This window comes from Ixodes scapularis, unplaced genomic scaffold (genome assembly GCF_016920785.2).
Source record: "Ixodes scapularis isolate PalLabHiFi unplaced genomic scaffold, ASM1692078v2 PGA_scaffold10__122_contigs__length_95168666, whole genome shotgun sequence".
Lineage (NCBI taxonomy): Eukaryota > Metazoa > Arthropoda > Arachnida > Ixodida > Ixodidae > Ixodes > Ixodes scapularis.
Window position 1 is genome coordinate 58,164,268 of NW_024609836.1, and position 19,649 is coordinate 58,183,916.

The window sequence follows — 19,649 nt, forward strand, 5'->3', positions numbered from 1 at the left end:
AGGGGCTAGCATTTCGGACTCTGGTCTATAATAAAGACCCTAGATAAGAGCTTCCTACAAGTAGCGAGATTCTTTGAAGCGCCGACTGCGTGACGGTGCAGGTTTTATGGGAAGTGATTGGCGGCGCACTGCAGAAGACTGAACAAGAAGGACGCCATTTCGTTCCAGCGGAATGTGCTTTGTCATTTGTATCCGTTGTGGTTACTTGTAAAAAGAAATATCGAGGGACTTCAGTTTATAGTAACTCTATGATCTCGCCCGTGAATCCAAAGTAATCCCGAAGTGACGATCAAAGACGTCACGGTTAGATATATAAAAGAACAGTCGGCGCTCTGACACTGAGCGCGGTCAAACGTTGCAGGATGAAACAAACCCTGGCTTATCAAAGGTGAAGAGCCTGATGTTCTTGTTCAGACCTGACACCAGCCTCATGTCGGCCTCGGTCAACTCGAAGTCGAACACCTGCGAGAAGAAAGAGAAGGTTCTGCGGCGGTGTCTCATTTTGACGTCAGACGAGCAGCGAATAATGTGGCCGTTACTTCCACCGCCATCGCCGCCGACCGCGTTACGTAAGTGTATGTTAACGGGTACGGCAAGAAAACAAGGAACAAAACTGATCATTTCTTGTTGATCATTGTAGCTGTCAGCTTAAGAAACATGGTAAACAACACAGCATGCAGAAAAAGCACACATGGTGCATGCACAGTGCACAGATGCCCAGACGCACACTCACTTTTCCGCCGGCTCCCGCCCGTGCGGAATAGATAGCGATAGGCGCCGATTTTAACGTAGGCGAAATAGACGCCGACGTAACACGCCGAGTAGTGTCGAACAAAAAGGAACTCAAAACCGTGCAGCCTTTAAGTCATCCACGAACTAATTTATGTAAATAGACTATGGTACCGGGTGGTCACGGGGACGTAGTCACATGGTGACATTGTCATCACGTGACCAATTTGGCGGGCGATACATTGTCCGCCAAATTTAGCGGATGACGTCACTTACGTGTCGCTTTTAATGTCGCTGCTTTATGTCAGGATTTTTTTAGGTATGCGTCAACTTAGATTGCTTTCCACGTTAATATACACACACATCATACATACCACAACACACGCACACACAACACGACGTGCACAAGACTCGCACGCACAAGCACTCTTCTTTTTTAACGATTTAATTTGCCGATTTGGCCACCCGCTCGGATTAGATATCGATAAACGCCGATTTTGTTGTTACAGTCGCCTACAGCTTAAAAAACGCGTGGCGAATTGCTTGTCACGTTCACGGTTCGTGCTCTGGGACCCGTTTTCCGGCGTTCCTACCTGCTACAGTCGCGGACATCTTAAAAAAGAACGCAGGGTGGGGCTTATCACATTCGCGCATCTTGTTTCGCCATTCGTTCATCGGGGTTCTTGTCAACTAATGGCTCGTTCTCACTGGCTGCGTAGCGATGATGATGATGATGATGATGATGATGATGATGATAGTGAAACAGACTTCGACTTGGCTGCCTGAAGAGAGTCACACAAGGAATAATTGAAACCCCAGAGTCAGGAAAAACCTTCTGGTCACAATACTTCTTAAATTGTTTGTACCACGACGGGGACAGCTTAAAGAAGTGCAATGTGTGGCGAACGTTCGCTCGTCGCGCTGTTCTAAAGATCAGCTGTGCTTTGGGTAATGTGCGTTGATAGTACCTGGAAGTTCTCGTGGATGTGGGCCGCGTTGGTGCTCCTCGGAAGCACCACGACGCCGCGCTGCAGCAGCCAGCGGATGAGGACCTGCGACAGAGACCGGGACCGGATTAACGACCCGCGACGGGATTAACGACGGGACGCGCCTTAACGACGGGAGAGGATTAACGACGTCGCGCGGCGGCGCGCGCTTCGCCCAAGGACGATGCTAATTAAGACGAATGCCGGCTAATTGTTGAGATGGAGAAATTGGCACAACGCGAATCACGGCAAATGCCGTTTACGTGTTTCGATTCTTTCTATTCATGCCGTGTTTGTGTATGTGTGTGTGTGCTCTACTTTATGATACTTTGTTTTTATCGGGAAAAAGCAGAAATAATTTGTTAGTTCTCAAGGTTAAACCTAACTTAGTCTGAGATTGGGTTAGACTATATGTACTGACTGTCGTTCCTCGTTCACATTATTTTTGTTCTCTCGCACGTGCGCAGAAACCAGATTCGCGTGAGAAAAAGCATCTGCGCATGCGCAATGCCGACAGCAGCGCCACCACGGTGCCGTGACGTCAGAGTTGAGTTTCCAATAAGCCAGGATGTTGACATGGCGCGGAGTATAGGAGCCCTATCCATTTGGCCTTCCTTAAGTTTTTGCTCGTATTTTTGTCTTTTTAACTTTTTTTCTCCATCCATGTATTTTTTTTTTCTGACTGAGTACATATCTCTATTTGTATTTTTATTGTTTTTTTGTCAGTTCCCGCCTTTATGAGCGAAGTGCATTGTTCCCAAAGACGTACCATGCACCTATTGTTACCAGAGTTGATATTATAAAGAATTTATTTGGAAACGATCACACCTGCAACCAGACAAAGCTCTTTTTCTTTTTTACAACGTTTCAGTTTTGCCGACGTAACGACAATATTGTATGCGTATATTTATTTCATCTTTAAAATATACCCCGGCAACTTTCTACGTTGGTGCATTGTTTATTCGTTTTTATCTCCCTTTTTTTCTCGGTTGCTTCACTTTTCTAATCTACTTTCTTCTTCTGCTAGGGAAAGAGAGATAACTATAAATTATTTATTCGCTTATTTTTATTTTGTTTCCTGTTCATTTTGTTCCTACGCCCCTCTTCAATTGTCATAATATATATATATATATATATATATATATATATATATATATATAGATATATATATATATATATCTTCTGTGCTTCCTTTGCGCCATTTTTGTCTCGAGATTTCTTTTTATTGTTATTGTTTGTTTCCTTAGGAAGCTATTCAAGCATTATAAGTGCCGAAAGTAAGACCGCGATTTATTTCCTTATGATCCCAACTTAGTCTTGCTTTAAATTGTTTTCCTTCGCCGTTCTGGCGAGCTTTATCGTTTGCTCGAAATATAAAAAAAACGAAACATAAACACTAGAAAAAAAAGAGCCCATTTTTAAAACGGCGGATGGTTGAATTCGATAGCCAAGTTTCATAGATATTTTAAAAAACAAAAAAGAAATCGTTTTTTTTTATTTACAATGTTTTGTAAGTACACATGTTGGGCAATCATATATAAAAAAAAAAGAAAAACTTGAAAAGATTAACTTTTTCTAACTTGTTTTCTTGTTTTAAGCGCTGTCTTTTATGTTCCTAAAATAAATGTGTTTCTATAGATCGTCGTTAAATTTAGATTTATGAAAATGGCGAGCAATCTAGCTCGAAACTCAAAATCGTCTCTCTGACACGCTAATATTTTGGTCGATTTTTCTTCTTACACGGTTCATTTCCAAGAGAAATCGCAGTCGCGCTTATAACATTTTTTTTTAAAGTCATTGTCAAACAAATTATAACTGACGCGTAACATCAAATGCACGCCTCCGCCGCCGGTTCCCATTCTTTCAAGACCTCGGACCGAAATAGATTAACCATGTTTTTTATTCATTCCAACAAATAAAAAAGCTACGCGCTACGTCAGCCAAGCAATAAAAAATACAACTCACAAAAATTAAAAAAACAAAATCAGTCAATCGCGTTTCGCGTTTTCTAATTATTATGCTCTTTTTTTTCTCTTCTGCTAGATTGCATTTGAAAGGTACTATTTTCTTTTTTCAGGCGTTCGCTTTATCATTTGTACCTGTTTACAACGTATTATACTGTCCCCTATCTCGCTTTATTGCATCGTGTGATAATATGTTTCTACGTCTATTACGTCACGTATACTACCGCGCTGGATTCTATCGCGGCGTACTTTCTTGGATCGTTTTCTCACGTTGTATTCATTAGTTTATTTTTAAATTGTACCGTGTGTCACACCGTATTTTGTACTGCACTGTGTCACGACCCATTCGTTTGTTTCTAGTTGTACTGAGTACTCGATTTTGTCCCATTGTATACTTTCTTTTATCGTCACATAGTGTACCGCGCCGCATTCATTTGAGTCGTACTTTGTTGTGCCACGTTGTTTCGATTTGTTTGCTCGCCCTTGTCTCATGTTGCATCGACGATATGAAATACTGGCGTTTGAGTTTGATCGGCTTGTAACCGATTATGAGAGAAAATGCGTCGACGCCATTTAACAGCTAGTCCTAGAACGCGTACGATTTGCGTGTATGTAACTAGACTGGAGGTTTTACAATATTTGCGAAGCGAGGTCCAAATCTATACGCACTACCTACAAAAAAAGTATGGCTTATAATATTGTGAGAATTATTTCGAGTACACGGCGAAAGAATAACGCGTAACATATAAAATTGCCAGTGAACTAAATCTCCAAAATTATTTGTATATAATGCACGAGTTAACGTTAGAATTTTTTTGTTTGTAAGACAGTATTAACAATTTCAGTGGGTAGAGAACCTGTATGTCTATTCATTTTGAGGGGAAACGAACTTGGTGCATTAGTCCCATGACGTATAGTTTTATTGCTAAATTACGCGAGGAAACTGAATTTATATGCGGGTCAAGTGACGTCGTGTCGCTTGGCGCCAATTTTACCGCTAGATTTAGCGGGGAAACTGAATTGATGTATAGATCACGTGACGTTGTGTCACGTGGCATCGACTTCTCCGCTAAATTTAGCGCGAAAAGTGAATCGGTGTATAGGTCTCGTGACCTCAGGTCACAGGACATCAGTTTTCCCGCTAAATTCAGCGGCGAAACTGAAGTTGCGCTTAGGTTCTCGTGACGTCGATTTACCCGCTAAATTTAGCGGGAACTACACGGACGGACGGACAGACGGACGCTATTCTTGAAGTGGGAGATTCGTTAAAAAGAATTTCGTGCTTTAATACGCAGATCGGAAAGGGTTCCAGTGCTAGCCGATAGGTGGTGTCCGTGTGTTCTCTCGTTGTCGTTAGCGGTTACGTCCGTGCTGCAACGGAATCAATCCCGCACAAACGCAGATGTCCGAACGAGTTTCGCGTCACTAATTTCCTGTTTCCTCGTTCGCGAAGATTTGCAGAAGAGTCCTTCGTAGACACGGAGAAGGCTGCTTCTCCGCGAGGCGCAGAACGGCGTGTATGCCGGTCAAATTCATGTCGCTGCCCTGTCTCGGGCCAGATTATCCTTTCATAATCGGCTTATTGGAAACACGTACTGCGCTAATCCTCGCTCCAAATACTCACGCGAACGCGTTTTCCTTTGGAGTATTGATTCCATGGCATCGCTTCGTGTGCCAAGACTGCAATTTTGCTAGTAGCTCATTTTGTTACTCTTTGTGTGCGGTTACTGTTCTTTTTTTATTATCCCGATTATATTTATTGAGTCACACACTTATGAATTGACCGGCGACGTGGTTTTACATTAAATACCTTGTTGATAAAAAAAGAAAACAACTTCGAAGGGAAGGCTTTCAAATACATAGTTGTAGAAACGACGAGGTCAAATATGGCTCGTCATCAAGATCTATCAAAACTAAAAAAAAAAATATCACTGGACATTTTTTTTCAATCTTTTTGGGGAAAAATTAGAGAACAAATATAAGAAACGAGTATTAATTTTACTTCAGGCACATGAATATTGCAATTACGGGTCGCTTCCTCAGGGACAGTTAAAATTGGAAGCCGACCGCCGACGGATTAAGAAGTCAGTATCCAACATTCTACTTTTCTGGCAATATTTTTATGTTGTTGTTTTTTTTCTTTTTGTAACAAAATCTTTTTGCGATTGTTTAGCGTTGACCTTTTGTTTTTTGTCTGTAAGAATTCGAATGAAAGTCGCAGTTTTTTATGCTTTTTTCCCCTTAAGCTACCGTAAATTTATTCGTAATATTTGTGTCGGTCATTTTTGGACCCTATCTTTGGGGGTCTCCTTAAAACAAACTATCTGATCATTAAAAAAAAAATCGATAAAGGAGACAATTTTTGATTAAAGGTTTGTTCGCATTTTATTATATATTATTTTAATTTTAAGATTGAATCGTAGAGGTGCCCTACTTGAGAAGTTTCACGGTACTAAATGCCGGCTATAGGGATCGACAAGTTAAGACACGCCAGACGTGGCCAGTTTCGAGAATCTAATTACCGCTCCGTAACCAATGAGATCACGAAACTTGGCCGATAAGAAACGTCAAAAGAACGAATCATAAAGAATTAACATGCTACACCACTCCGTTTTTTTGTTTGTTTTTTTACAGCTGTCAGTGATCATTAGTGAAAATGAGAGTAGCATAATAATTACAGCAAATACAACGTGTCCCCTCCCCCAAAATAAATAAATAAATAAATAAATTACAGTAAGTGTGCGCGTTTCCTTTTTTTTTCCGGAAAAATATATTACTCATTCTCGAATGTTCATTTTCAGCCCGCACATGTAACGCTAGCGATTCAAACCAGAGGCCGAAGTTTCCGAACTAAAGCTGTGGGGGTCAGGAAAGACGTCCGTCGATGCAAATCAACAAACTTATCTTTATCACCACACAAAAACTGAAAAGAACATAAAAAATGGCTCCGTTGAGACCGCCCTGCTACATCGTCGAACGCTGCCAGGCTCGTGCTGTTCTCTTCGAACCCGGAGCTCGGTGCCGTCGGTGCTGCTCGTGCCGCGCGCTTGATACGTCATTAGCTGCTGACGTTGCGTGAGTCACTGCTCTAAGTTCTCGCGCTTTGGCGCCACCGCTGTAAGTCTCGCGCTTTGGCGCCACCGCTCTAAGTCTCGCGCTTTGGCGCTAGAAGGGCTCCCCCCCTAGAGGAGTCGCTAGGGCGATGTTGTGCCCAAGAGACGGAGCGATGATGCTGAGGCTCGGTGGCTTGTGAGGATGGTGCCGTCGGCTGGCATGAAGGCGGCCAATGTAGAGGGTGTAGGCTGGATGCGGACGATAGTTCAATGTGAGCAGGCTTCAGGCGGTCGACGCAGATGGTGTCATGCCGCCCGTTCCAATCCAGAACGAAATACTTGTCGCGCCTTTCGAGGACCTTGAAAGGGCCATCGTAAGGTTGTTGCAGAGGCTTCCGGACTGTGTCTCGACGCAAGAAAACGTGTGTGGCCGAGGTTAACTCGTCGCATACGTACGTCGGATGACGGTCTTGCTGCCTTGTTGGTGTGGCACGCAGGTTCCGCATAACTTCTCGAAGCTGGGTGGCATAGCTGAAAGGATCGGGTACGGTAGAAGTAGGAGACGTCACGAACATTTCTCCTGGGAGACGAAGTGACTGTCCGTAGACTAGGTCTGCGGCAGTGCATCCCAAGTCTGGTTTTAGTGTTGTGCGGAGGCCTAGAAGCACGATGGGAAGAAGTGTGCTCCAGTTGTTCGGGTCGTTGTGTGCTCTTAGTGCGGCCTTTAGGGTACGATGAAATCTTTCCACAAGGCCGTTAGCAGCGGGATGGTACGCTGTTGTTCGAATTCGGGAGGACCCAATAAGAGTCATGATCTCGTTAAACAAACGAGATTCGAATTGAGCGCCTCTGTCGGTGGAAATAGATGACGGAACTCCAAATCGTGAAATCCAACCACTGACGATTGTCTTCGCAATGGTTTCCGCGCGGATGTCTGCGATAGGGAAAAACTTCTGGCCAGCGGGTGAATCTGTCTATGCAAGTGAGCATGTAGATAAATCCGGCGGATGGTGGCAAAGGACCGACGATGTCCACGTGGATGTTGTCGAAGCGAGCGGTGGGTGTCTGTACTGTGGCGAAAGGTGCAAAGGTATGTCGATGAACCTTAGACAGCTGACACTGCAGACACGTGCGAGCCCATTCACGCACATCTTTGTTCATCCCTTGCCAAACGAAGCGTTGGGCGATGAGATGTTGGGTCGCCCGAATGCCGGGATGAGAAAGGTTCTGCAGTGAGTTGAAGATGGATCGCCGAAACGTTGGAGGTACCACCGGTCGGGGAGATCCCGTGGACATGTCACAAATTATTGTTGTGTTGCAGCCTGGCAGCAACACGTCACGCAGGTCAAGGTTGCTAGATGCTGATCGTAGCCTTGGGATATCTTGGTCGCCTTGCTGTGCTGCTGCTAGAGCGGCGAAATCCACAGCGGTGGGAATGGCGTTGATACGTCATTAGCTGCTGACGTTGCGTGAGTCACTGCTCTAAGTTCTCGCGCTTTGGCGCCACCGCTGTAAGTCTCGCGCTTTGGCGCCACCGCTCTAAGTCTCGCGCTTTGGCGCCACCGCTCTAAGTCTCGCGCTTTGGCCCCACCGCTCTAAGTCTCGCGCTTTGGCGCTACAAAGCGTCATCTCGGTCAAAAGTTACGGGTGATCTTATGAAAATTTCAACGAGAAAATGGCTCCCGTTTTCGGTAACTGGCGCCCGTTCAGCTCAATGTATTCGAGAACTTTCGTCCAGTGCCATTTTGTCATTGAAAATTCCAGAAAATCGTTTATAACTTTTCGATCCAGGTGGCGGGTTCGAATCCCGACCGAGGTGCCCGCAATATGACGGAGGCTTATTGCGGAGAAGGCGCCGTGTAACCGAGATTTCGGTTGCACGTCAAAAGATCCCCAGGTGGTCGAAATTAATCCTCAGTCCTCCGCTGGGGCGTGCCAGATGCCCGTCGTAGGTTTGGCACGTAAAACCCCCAAATTTGACTTTATAACTTTTCGATAAGATAACGGTTAGTTCTGGAACTTTGGCATCTGGTCCGGATCCCTAAGGCTACTTTTGGACAGAAAATGAGCGTTCGGTGTTGCTTAGTTTATTTTTGCCATAAAAAAAAAAAACTTTTTGTGTGTTTGTGTGTGTGTGTAAAAGGGGGGGGGGGGGGAGGGAAGAGACCTTTCGTACATTTACTACCCAGGGTCGTTGCAACACTCAACACTCACTTGCGCCGGAGATTTGCCGTGGCGTTCGGCGATAGCCTTGAGTACCGAGTCCTGGAGAAGTTTCGAGCTCTCGTGCTTCCTAATTAGAAAAAAGAAAAAAAAACTTTTTTTTTTAGCAGTACGAGAAGAACGCACGCGTACTTTCGCGTTCGTTTTCTAGTGCATGGGCATTGGCCACGTGCGCGCTACCAAAAAGGCCGCTCCGATTAATGCCGCTTTCATCGACGCTTACAAAAACAATGTCACACTGTCGACTTTGACGGTGCTACTGTTCAGGAACTCGGTGACTCCATTGTGTTTTTTACACACACCGTCGAAATCGTATACTCCGTTTCCGAGGCTAGGCGATTCGACGTTGCCAACCAAGCAGCGCTAAAAAGTGCGTCATCCAAGGCACTAAATTTCTTTCGTAAATTTGCTCTCACCAGCACTCACTGAGCTTGATTGGTTTAGTTGTAGACAGCAAACGTTTCTTCACCCTTCGACGGTCGAGTTTATTTTTATTTCTTTTTTTTTTTTTAGAAGGCGGGTTTTGTTTTTAAAGCAATATAAAATCAAGGGTGAATCCGCGGGTTTGTTCCTAATTATCTAGCGGGAGCACGTACAGTGCTTGCAGCAGGTAAGCTGTTTAAGTATATAGAAGCATCGAGTGAAAAGATTGAAGGCGAAAATGTGTCACCTCTCTTCCACTCAGTTTTTATTTTGGCGCACCTGTCTCCGCGACACTCCGGCGGATTTGGATTTCTTACGGGGCTACTTTACACAGCTTCTCCGTCGGTTAATGAACTCATCCTCTGAATCTAATTCCGAAAAGCGCTACCGCCAGAAAGGCTGGTATGCGAGGTGAGGGATCACGTGTACGCGAAACATCTAATACCCCTGTCAGACGGGCTAATTTAGCGCACTTCAGCCGAGTGCCTTTCGGCTCACCGAATGCCACTTCGAGTGTTACGGTGTCACACGGGATAAATTAGTGTCATTCGGAAAGATGCCAATAACGATACGTTCGTATTAGACACGCAGAAATTATTAAGTAAAAAAATAAAAGCATCAGCGATATTTTGTCTGTTTAATAAAGACACGTTACGCGACAATACGTTACGCTAATTGGCGATATTTACGCCAATTGGATGATTCTGATCGATCATCCTAAAGATAAAGAAGGAGGAGATCCAACGTTGACGTTCCACTCTTTCCCACGGGGGTCTGCGAGGAAGCCCTGACACTGCCTTATTAAAACATGATCATCGTGTTGTCTCGTACAGCTACGTTCTGAAACTGAAGTAGGCTCTATCTTTTTATGCTAACTAAGATAGCATTGGAATGATTTACGTTGTCGTCGTCTTTGGCCGCGGCACTAATCTAGGTACAAATCATCCTAAACTGTAAGGCTAAATCCGCTAAACTATTTTATATTTTTTTATTTTCAATGACACTCCTTTCTCTTTCTTTCCTCATTCACAAATTTCGAATTCTTTTTAGAAAAGTATGTACCCTTCGTTTTTAGTTTCTATGTTGTGACGTTTTACTCTTGAAACACTGCTATAGAGAATGGGTGCTCTCCATCGAGTGAAGTGAGTTCGTCAAACTCACTTGAAGCCGAGTGTGTTCTTAAGGAAGAAGCCGCCTATTAGCCCGTCTAACCGGGGTATAATTTAAAAAAAAAAACTATAAATATAACCCATAAACGCGAAACACCGGGCAAATATAGCGTTTATAGTTTGCCAGAGACACGACCAAATAGTAACACCTCCCGCCGTGCGCGCAGTTTCGAGTTTAGGCGCGAGCATTTTCAGATGCCTAATCAGCCTGGCACATGTACGGCGACAACCGTCGAGGATTCATACATTCGTCCACTACACTCCGTTTGATGTCATGTCCGACCGCGTCCGAAGCTAATGGACCCAATCAAGCAGCGTCAAGAGCGCATTGTCATCAGGCTCGTCGTCATTAGGGAGTTTTAGGGAACCGTTTTTGCACGTCCCATATACGATGGGCCCTCCGGTTCGAACTGCGCATGCGCTACCCCATAGGGCTCGCGCATGCGCAGTTCGTACCGGAAGGCCCATAGTACCGAATCGGATGTGCAAAAACGGTTCCCTGAAACTCCCTATAGTCCGTTTGCCGTATCCCCGACTCAACCAATCACGCAAAGTGAAGACAAGCTGACACCGTGACGATGCACTTTTTGCATCGTTTGAAATGGCCTCCATCGAATCGTCTGCGGAGAGCAAGTCGTCTGCTTCTTGCGCAGGAGTTGTGGTGACGTCAGTGCAACGCGGAGCTCTGATTGGCTATGATTGAAAGGATAGTGGGTAGAACTCGATTCATCTAGCATCGAGGTTTACACACTATTTCTTTTTTATAAATAATCGAGTAAAAGTTTGGCATTCTAACATTATCGCAACCCCTGTGCAACAGGCAGACGAACTAGAGCTCCGCATAACGTTAGCAGCGGTCGGACCTCGAGCGAAACCGAGTTTGGTCAACAGAGAATAAGATAGTGAAGGCATTCGAACGCGCCACTCTTCCTTTCATAAAACGTCGTCACGCAATCGAATGGCGCCAACTCAGTAATTGGACCCGAGCCGGACGCCGAACGTCCTTCCACGCGTTCATTGGACACGAGCCTCCAGCCGAGCACTGACGCTGCACTCGTATCCAATCGGTGACTTCGCTCGATCTCACTCTGATGACGTCGAAATTCTGTAGTAAGGCACAGGCTTTGATTATTCTTGGTGGTGTCGGTTCAGTTCGCAACCGATGATGATGATGAAGTAGCCAGGATTACGACTCGTGGCACCCGGGGCGAGGCAAATCGTGATCATGACGTCACGAGCGGATACCGTATGAGAGGGTGCCACCGAAACGTTAGGCGCTAACACTTGAAAACCGTGCTCGTCGAAGGGGTCACCTTTACCTCGAGCCTGAGGGCGATGAGGTGGTGGGAGAGGCGTGGTGTGCCGCGGGGCTTCCTAGCGGAGCGTAGGCCGTGAACGAGATGCTGTGAGTCGAACAGAACTGCTGCAAGTCCTTCTGGTTCAGGTACGCGTGGCACTCGACCTGCCGAGGTGATCGGACATCAGGATTATGGCTTCCGAGGTTGTCATCGTACAGATCAGCGATCATTCTCAAAGGCTTCAGGGACTTATGGTTCAAGAAAAGCCTCATGAAGTAACCTCAAACTCAACAACCGTCATTTTTTTTTTAAAGAAGCAATTGACAATAAAGCGGGAAACGACAAACGCAGATCACAGGCGTGTCAAACATCGTGGGGGGTGAAGCCCACCTAACCATCAAAACCACTTGAAGAAATCGCGAGACAAAAACAAACTAGTTTTAAATGCTACTAAATGTAACCAAATTTTATATAAATTCGGTGAACCTGTTGGGATAAACTAGAAAAGCGTTTTTTTTTTTTTTTTTTCCGCCTGTAAAAAATATTTTCTTATTTGTAACGTTTCATTATTTTGCTTTATTAGTTCATTCGTAGATACGTAATATCGAGCTCGCCAAAGCCACAAAGGCTTGTGGAACGGAGACCGGCGCAATTGATCTTCAAGATGTATATATATAGTGAATTAGGGGATTTTATTCTCACTTGTGAAAAATGAAAAAAAAAAGGTTTGTTAATCGCATAATGAAACATGTTTTGCTATTTTTTTAACTTTTTTTATAAAAAAAAAACATTTACGTGCAATATTTACGCCGTTATTCGCCGTTCATGTTAAGATGGAGGCTTACCTAATCAAGTTAGACGTATAAGGTTATTACAAAAAAAAAATTAACTTGACCGCCTTCTGAGGCTTGCTGAAACGCTCTTTGCTGAAAGCTCCTTTCGTGTAGTCACCGGTGAACACCAAAATTAGGCGCGCGATGAATCGCTTACATACTCAAATTTTTTTCAATCCCCGTCCCTGCTCGTTTCGATTTGGATGAGCATCGCACCGGCGTGCAGTCGTGTATCGCTATTGCGTGATGCATTTTAAAGACCCCAGGCTAGCGGTTGTACTGCACTGGCTCAATTTCTTATCTTCTGCTGAGTCACCAGACGCCCATTGAGGATGACTAGCTCCCGGCTGTATAAACTTACACACATTATCATTTTATTATTACGCAGAATTCACCCCTTTCCCGCACCACCGTTGCAAAGTCAGTGAAAACACCGAATGTATTATATGTTGCTTCGCGGGTGATGTTGCACGGAGGGAACTTGACACGCCTTTTGTGCCTCGACGTCAGGAACACTGTTTTATGATGAATTTCAGCAAAACTCAATATATTTCACTTCATTGCCGGCCGACGACCTAGCGGAGCACTTAGATATAAACTTTTTTGTCCTTATCGCAGCTGCTATGGAGTTACGGCCTTACCGCGGCCACTCCATTACCGCTTCCGTACTGATTAGCTTTATATGCGCCGTCCTTTACCTGAAGATTGGCCGGTTTGATGGCAGCGACGGCCAGGATTCTACTGATCTGCTCCCGGTTGAAGTTGCAGAGTCCGATGGACCGTGTCAGACCCTGGTTGGCTGCGTCTTCCATGCCCTGCGGGTAGGATGGACGTCGGCTGTGGCAAACCAGTATCGGTACTGTTTTCTTCCCTTGTCTGGTAAAGAATGCGTCGTCCCAGTAGCAGTAGACAGCCAGTGAATAAGCCAACATGTGTATTGTTCCAGACGCCTAACCTAGGGTTACATGATCCTTTGTTGCTCTTCATCTTCATCCATGAGTTCAGAGGAAAAGCCTCTTCTGCGATTTGTAAGCTAATTGTTTTGCCCTTTTTAGCTTTTATCTCCATATACGACTGCTTTGGGACCGCGCCATATGTTATAAGAAAAGATTTAAAACACCACCATACCGCAGTACTGGCACTTTTCGATAGAACAAGACCAAGCACACTCTCCTTTCCCTGTCGCACAGTTTCACGAGGCTCAACGGGTAGAAAAAGGAATATTTATTCATGCGGCCGTTTTTGCTTTCCTGACGAGTTTTATAGTAGCATTATAAGAAAATACTTTCAGTTTAAAGGTATTTCCTGACAACTAGAAGCCCGAGCGCATAGCTTTATCTCTGGCCGTTGCTGCTTCTGTACAACGGTAAGCTCAGCCGAAGGGCCTCTTAGAGCAAAAAGCTCGCTCGTCTTGTACACCCTAGAAATGGTTTGCCATTCCGGTTGATATATATGAGAAAAGGCTGAGAAGCACATATTTTGACAAGCAATACTTTGTCTAACAAAAAAAAAAAAAATGGTGCAAAATGCGTGAACAAAGCAGAGCTCGTTTTCGAACGGAAACGAATCGACAATATAAAACTTATTTATGGCGCATTTGGCGCTCGAGGCATGGGAACGAGAGATCGCAGCCGCGAGATGTCTGTGGGCCGCGTCCCAGAGAGTTCGTCTGCAAGAAGCAGACGAACTTGCGCTCCGCATAAAAACTGACAACATAAAAAAACGCATTGCGTGACTATATGTCAATGATTCTTGCTTCGTGACTGGTTCTTTGGCTTCCTTGTCTGCCAATTCCCCATTCTTTTTGGGCTGCGGTATGATAATGACATGCCGGAGACTCGCCAGAGTCGCCACACGACCATAAGGAAGACAGACCTTCCAGGTGTCCAGGATGTCCGTCTGGTACGCCTGCTTGTGCTCCTGCGTCGGACCGCTGTCCAACTCTTCGGACAGCGAATGCCTGTGGTGCTGCTCTCCCCCGCGGTGTTTGGTCGGCCTCGGATGGGGTCGCGTCTTGAGCGCCCCCTGGTACACCGGGAAGTGGATCAGGTACAGGTCCACGAAGTTCACCTGGAGCTTCTTCAGCGACGCCAGCAGACACTTCTTGACCTTCTCGCGTCGGTTGCCTCCGCGGGGAAGCTGCATCGAGCGTGAGTTTGCATGCAGACAGCGCCATGTTAAAGACACGTGCCTCGGTTTTTTTTCATTGTGCACGAGTCTTTTGGCGTTTTTTGTTATAGTCCGTTTGCGAGGGAAGTGGAAAAGTTTGCGAGGGAAGAAGAACTAGCTCGAACGCTAGAAAGCGTTTTAAAAGCAGCCGCAAGTGCCTGGAAGAGGTCGTTACTTTCCCCGAAAAGTCGCGTGCTCGGTTAAAAGTGGTGGCGCCCTTGCCTGTGACAACAGGTTCTATGCAGCAAGCAAGCATCTTACTCGCTAAGATTGTGGGTTCTACTTTCCTGCGGAGCACACGGAAAGCCAATGGCTGCAATCCTCGGCGAACTACGAGACCGAGAATATACTTTTAAATTAAAAAAAAAAAGTATTTTGAATGGGTGAATGAGAGATGTGAAACGACGTTCTCAATGGGTCCATCGCATGACACACGTTGAGCACGCTGACTGATTGCATTGTGTCTGCTTTTGAAGCTCGCTGTGTTATTTTCATGCGGTAGTGCGACTTCTTAAAACTTTGGCTATGTCTTCGAAATAGCGGCTAGCGTTTAAGCTAGGGTTCCAAGAACATGCCAGGCAAACAAAGCTGATTGTGCGAACAACGTGCCCTGCAGCGCGTAGCCAGCTAGCTTGTATAACCTTTCATCCGGCCGATATTATAAAGCAATAAGATGGCCGAGAGGTGGCTGGGATTCGGGAAACACAGGCCAGGTGGCGGAAGTCACCGCCCATTTTACAGGGCTCGTCTGTATGCATACATTCATGTCTCCATCTGGGCTAAGCAGGGAAAAGCGATCCAGAGAACTTGTTCTGGTACTTGTCTTCTGCTTGAGTACGGGCGCCCACTAAAGTCTCTTGAAAATGACCGGTGATTCCTTGTGGAAATCGAGTCCCTCTCTGCCTCGGGCTACGTAGTCAAGACCGCCGTTACGAGGAACATTGGGCCTTCCGCGTGAGCCGAAGTGAACTGACCTTGGTGACGATGAAGAGCTCTTCACGTTTCACCCTTCCGGAAGCGATAAGCTTGCGCAGGGCGTTGCCAATGGCCGCTTCGTTGCGAGTATTGTAAGCAGTGTCGATGTGCCGGTAGCCCGCGGTGATAGCTGTCTCCACCGCCTTCTCGATCACCGAGGGCTCACCCTGTGTAAAAATCGTGACGTACTAACCTTAATATCATCCGTATCGTTTCGGGCAATCAAGGACCTGTCGACTGGACAACTGGAGAGGTTTGGTTTCAGTTGCCATGGAACGGACCATTTCGGTCCGTTCAAATCTTCGAAGCTTCGAAGGGGTTATTTTAAACCAGCTGCACCAAGATCGCTATGGAGCGCCATCGTACTGAGAGCGTCCCTTGCCAATATAAGCGTCTTTGTCACGGTGTATGCAATCAAATTATCATCCATGCTTATCTCCGTGGATCTCTTACAAATAATTATAATGTTATTCATGCCTCTTTTAAGGCAGGAAAATTATTTTTCAATGCCGCCAAGCAACCACGCCGCATATGGTGGTTGGTTGCGAAGATGTGCATTTATTTCGCCGGTTGAGGATAACAATATCTGGGTATACTAGAAATGTCTTTGAAACCTCTCACCGTGAATTTGGATCGGCTCACCAAGAAAGGAGAGGTCAAAAAAAAAACTTCATTCCATGAACCAAAATGGCGACCATACAGAGAGCTTGGCGTCTTTTTCCTAGGTTCTAATGACTTTAGTACCCACCATGAGCGTTCAACCATTCCATAGCTTGCTCCTGACGTCATGGCACCATATAAATGGTCATTGTTATACCTGCTGCCGAGAGAAACAAATTCTGTGGTAGGAAATATATGCTGCGGAAGGCAATGCACGCAACAGCAAGGCCTTTACAATGGCCGCTGGTACGAAGTCTTGGCCAGCCATGTATAAGCCTTGATGACATCGTTTTAGATTTGATAAGAGAACAAGAAAGACTTCTGATAGCTCGTTCGTACTAGCCGTATCGTATCCTTGACTTTGAACAAAAATAGGATCCTAACGAGCAAAACATACAGGCGAAACTGTTTTGTGCAATCGTCCCTCTCGCCCTCTTCAAGAAGTAACACACCCTCTAATGAGTCATACTCCCCCCCCCCCCCCCCCCCCCCCGCTAAATAAAACACGTGTCTTTCACAATGTACAGCGTTCCAACGAATTCGGATGAGCCCTTAAAGGGATACTTCAACGAAATTTGCAATATTCCCGTCGTGTTCAAAAATAGGTTGAATATGATCCACAATATCCGTAAATGACAATCGCACGTTTGTATTTTGAGTATTTTTCGTTTAAAAACGGCCCACTCTGGCAAGCGCTCGGAGAAGGCCCAGCGGAGACCACGTGACATCCAACGCAATCGTGACGTAGGTCGTCTCAAGACGAGCAAAGCTACGGCGAGGCTGACGTCGAGAGGATGGCCTAGTCGTTCCAGCCACCGAAGCGGCTGCTTTTGTACAAATTTTGAATGACGGGTTAATCTTCTATAATCTTGTAGGGGGAACAATAGCGACTTCTGTGACACACAGAAGGCATTCTCGGGAAGAGGGGAGTTCCTCCAGCCCCTCTTCTCTCGTCGTGGCCGGAGGCGAGACAACCTCCGTCACTAGCTGCCAAGGTTGCTAGACGGGCATTAGAAGCGACGTCGTTAGCGACATCCACCAGGTGCTCTTTGCTAATCGTTTAATTCGTTTTAAATTCCTTTTCGTGACTTTTTTAACAAGATATTGGTATGTTCGATTTGATGGTGCTTTTTTGAACACATATAGACCAAAAAATGAGCGCCGAAATTTTGTTGTAGTATCCCTTTAAAGTAACCGCATAAATAGGCTTGGTAACTTATTGCACTACAATTTACCACAGAAGCGCCCTAAGGTGATAAAAGCATCCCGTCAAAATTAAAATGAAAAAAAAACTTACCTCAATAAAAATTAGAAAAGCTACAATTGATTTTTCCTACCTACAGCACCCGTCCACTATCCACGCATCCGTTGACTGTCGCATCAACCAACAGATCGCGGCAGGGGCCCCGGTTCAAGCCTACCACGTGGTCGCGCCAAAAGCCGACGATGTTTTTTAATAAAAAAAAAAATGAAAGCCGGATTAGAGCGCAGCTCTTGAGGAGGAGGATGGAACCGTACTGAGGGATAGGTGACTCCTCGAGGTCACGTGACCACAGGAGAGGGGGGGGGGGTCGTGTGACGTCAGGGGGGGGGGGCACGTGATCTCGCGGTTACGCCGACGGTGACGGCGACGCCGACGCCGCTCATGCCGGAAACGGGCCCCTAAAGCGCGAAACACATGTACGACGAAACTTTCCGATCCGACGTGCGGACTGCCGGAATGACCTTGGGGGGGGGGGGGGGGGGGGGGGGGGGGGGGGGCGCGAGGGTTTTCGCAGCATCGGAGAGCGTTGAAAACCCTCGCCTCCGACCGTCGTATTTGCGTGGGTCGGACGTCAGATCGGACGGTTTCGTCGTACATGTGTTTCGCGCTTAAGAGCTGGGCTCTAAAACGGCACGCGCTCAATAAAACGCGTTACTTGGACACAAAACGAACAAAACCGAAGGTTCGTCAATAAATTTCAGCTACACTCCGACTACTCTCCTATACCAGTTTCACTTCACTTCGTAATCGGGCTTTTGTTTGAAGGCCCTCCCGACTTACCCTCCCGACTTGTCCTCCTCCTCAGCGCCCAGACCGAGTTTCTGCTAGGGTTGACAACGTGTGTAAAATCAAATTCATCCACACTTTATCCTCGTTTTTTTTTTTTTTTGCAAATTTTATGCTACCTGTTGCTATTGACAATTGGAAATCATTACCCAACGACATTGTGATAGAAATTAACGCCCCTAAGTTTTGAGAACTTCTCAGTGTTTTCTTGGATCAAACTAACGAGCTGTAAAATTGTAAAATTGTTAGTTGTTGTTATCGCCAATAACATTTCTGCCATGTTTTTATTTTATTTTTTTTACTGAGGTAATCTTTTTATTATTATTATTTTCATTCGAAGTTTCTACCACAGAGGTGCCCGAAGGTGGTAATCGTAGCGCGATACGCTACCACGCCAAATTATATGGTCCCTTTAAAGGCTTCATCGAACCCCACCGACGTTGACAATAATGAAAGTGGTGTTTATTTTCGCTCAGGAGAGCCGCGGCGGCGCAAAACGGCAAGTCGCTCGTACACCATGGAGGCCGGCGGTTCCGCGCCTACTGACGATGCGATGTTATTGCGCGGATAAAATAAAACCGGTGGAGAAGACGGCTCATCCCCGTTGCACATACCTGACAAGTGGCCAGACCGAGCATGGGTATCCAGACACCGTTGTTCATAAGGACGCAGTTGCGCTTTCTCCTTTGCACGAAGTCGTGCGGCTGAGGAGAGGCCGCCGATGGCTGGGGCGCCTTCTGCGCCGACGCCGGTGGCCGGCCGCTTGCTCGCATCATCGCGCTTTTCTTCTTCGCTCTCCTCTTTTTCTCCCTGGAGGCCCTCTCGGCACGTGCCTCGGGTTCTGTTTTTTTTTTTTTTTTCTTGAATACCAGCTGAACGTAGAAGAAAAGCGAAGGAGAGGAGAAAACACAGAACCACGCTGCTGGACTATCAACCTTTGAATGAAAAACTTCATTTTCCTCGACACTAACCGTACATGTCATGGAATCATGTCAAACCAACCGGCTCAGCTCCAGGCCGTTACAGTCTGTGTTTCTTGTGCGATTGTCGGAAAACGGACCGCGCGTAGGGCGAAAGCTCGCGCTGCACAACCCAGAGATAGCCCAGGGCAACGCCC

General features: G+C 46.0%; 1 protein-coding gene across 1 annotated transcript; it reads right to left on the bottom strand.

Annotated features, from left to right (window-relative positions):
- Positions 1-348: 348 nt before the first annotated feature.
- Positions 349-19,308, bottom strand: LOC8040519 (1,5-anhydro-D-fructose reductase). The gene is made up of 8 exons (XM_040209074.2): positions 19,147-19,308; positions 15,822-15,989; positions 14,554-14,817; positions 13,377-13,493; positions 11,867-12,009; positions 8,947-9,025; positions 1,698-1,781; positions 349-462 (listed from the first exon to the last, which is right to left on the bottom strand). The coding sequence occupies exons 1-8, from the start codon at positions 19,306-19,308 to the stop codon at positions 349-351; spliced, it is 1,131 nt and encodes a 376-aa protein (XP_040065008.2).
- Between the last annotated feature and the right edge of the window lie 341 nt (positions 19,309-19,649).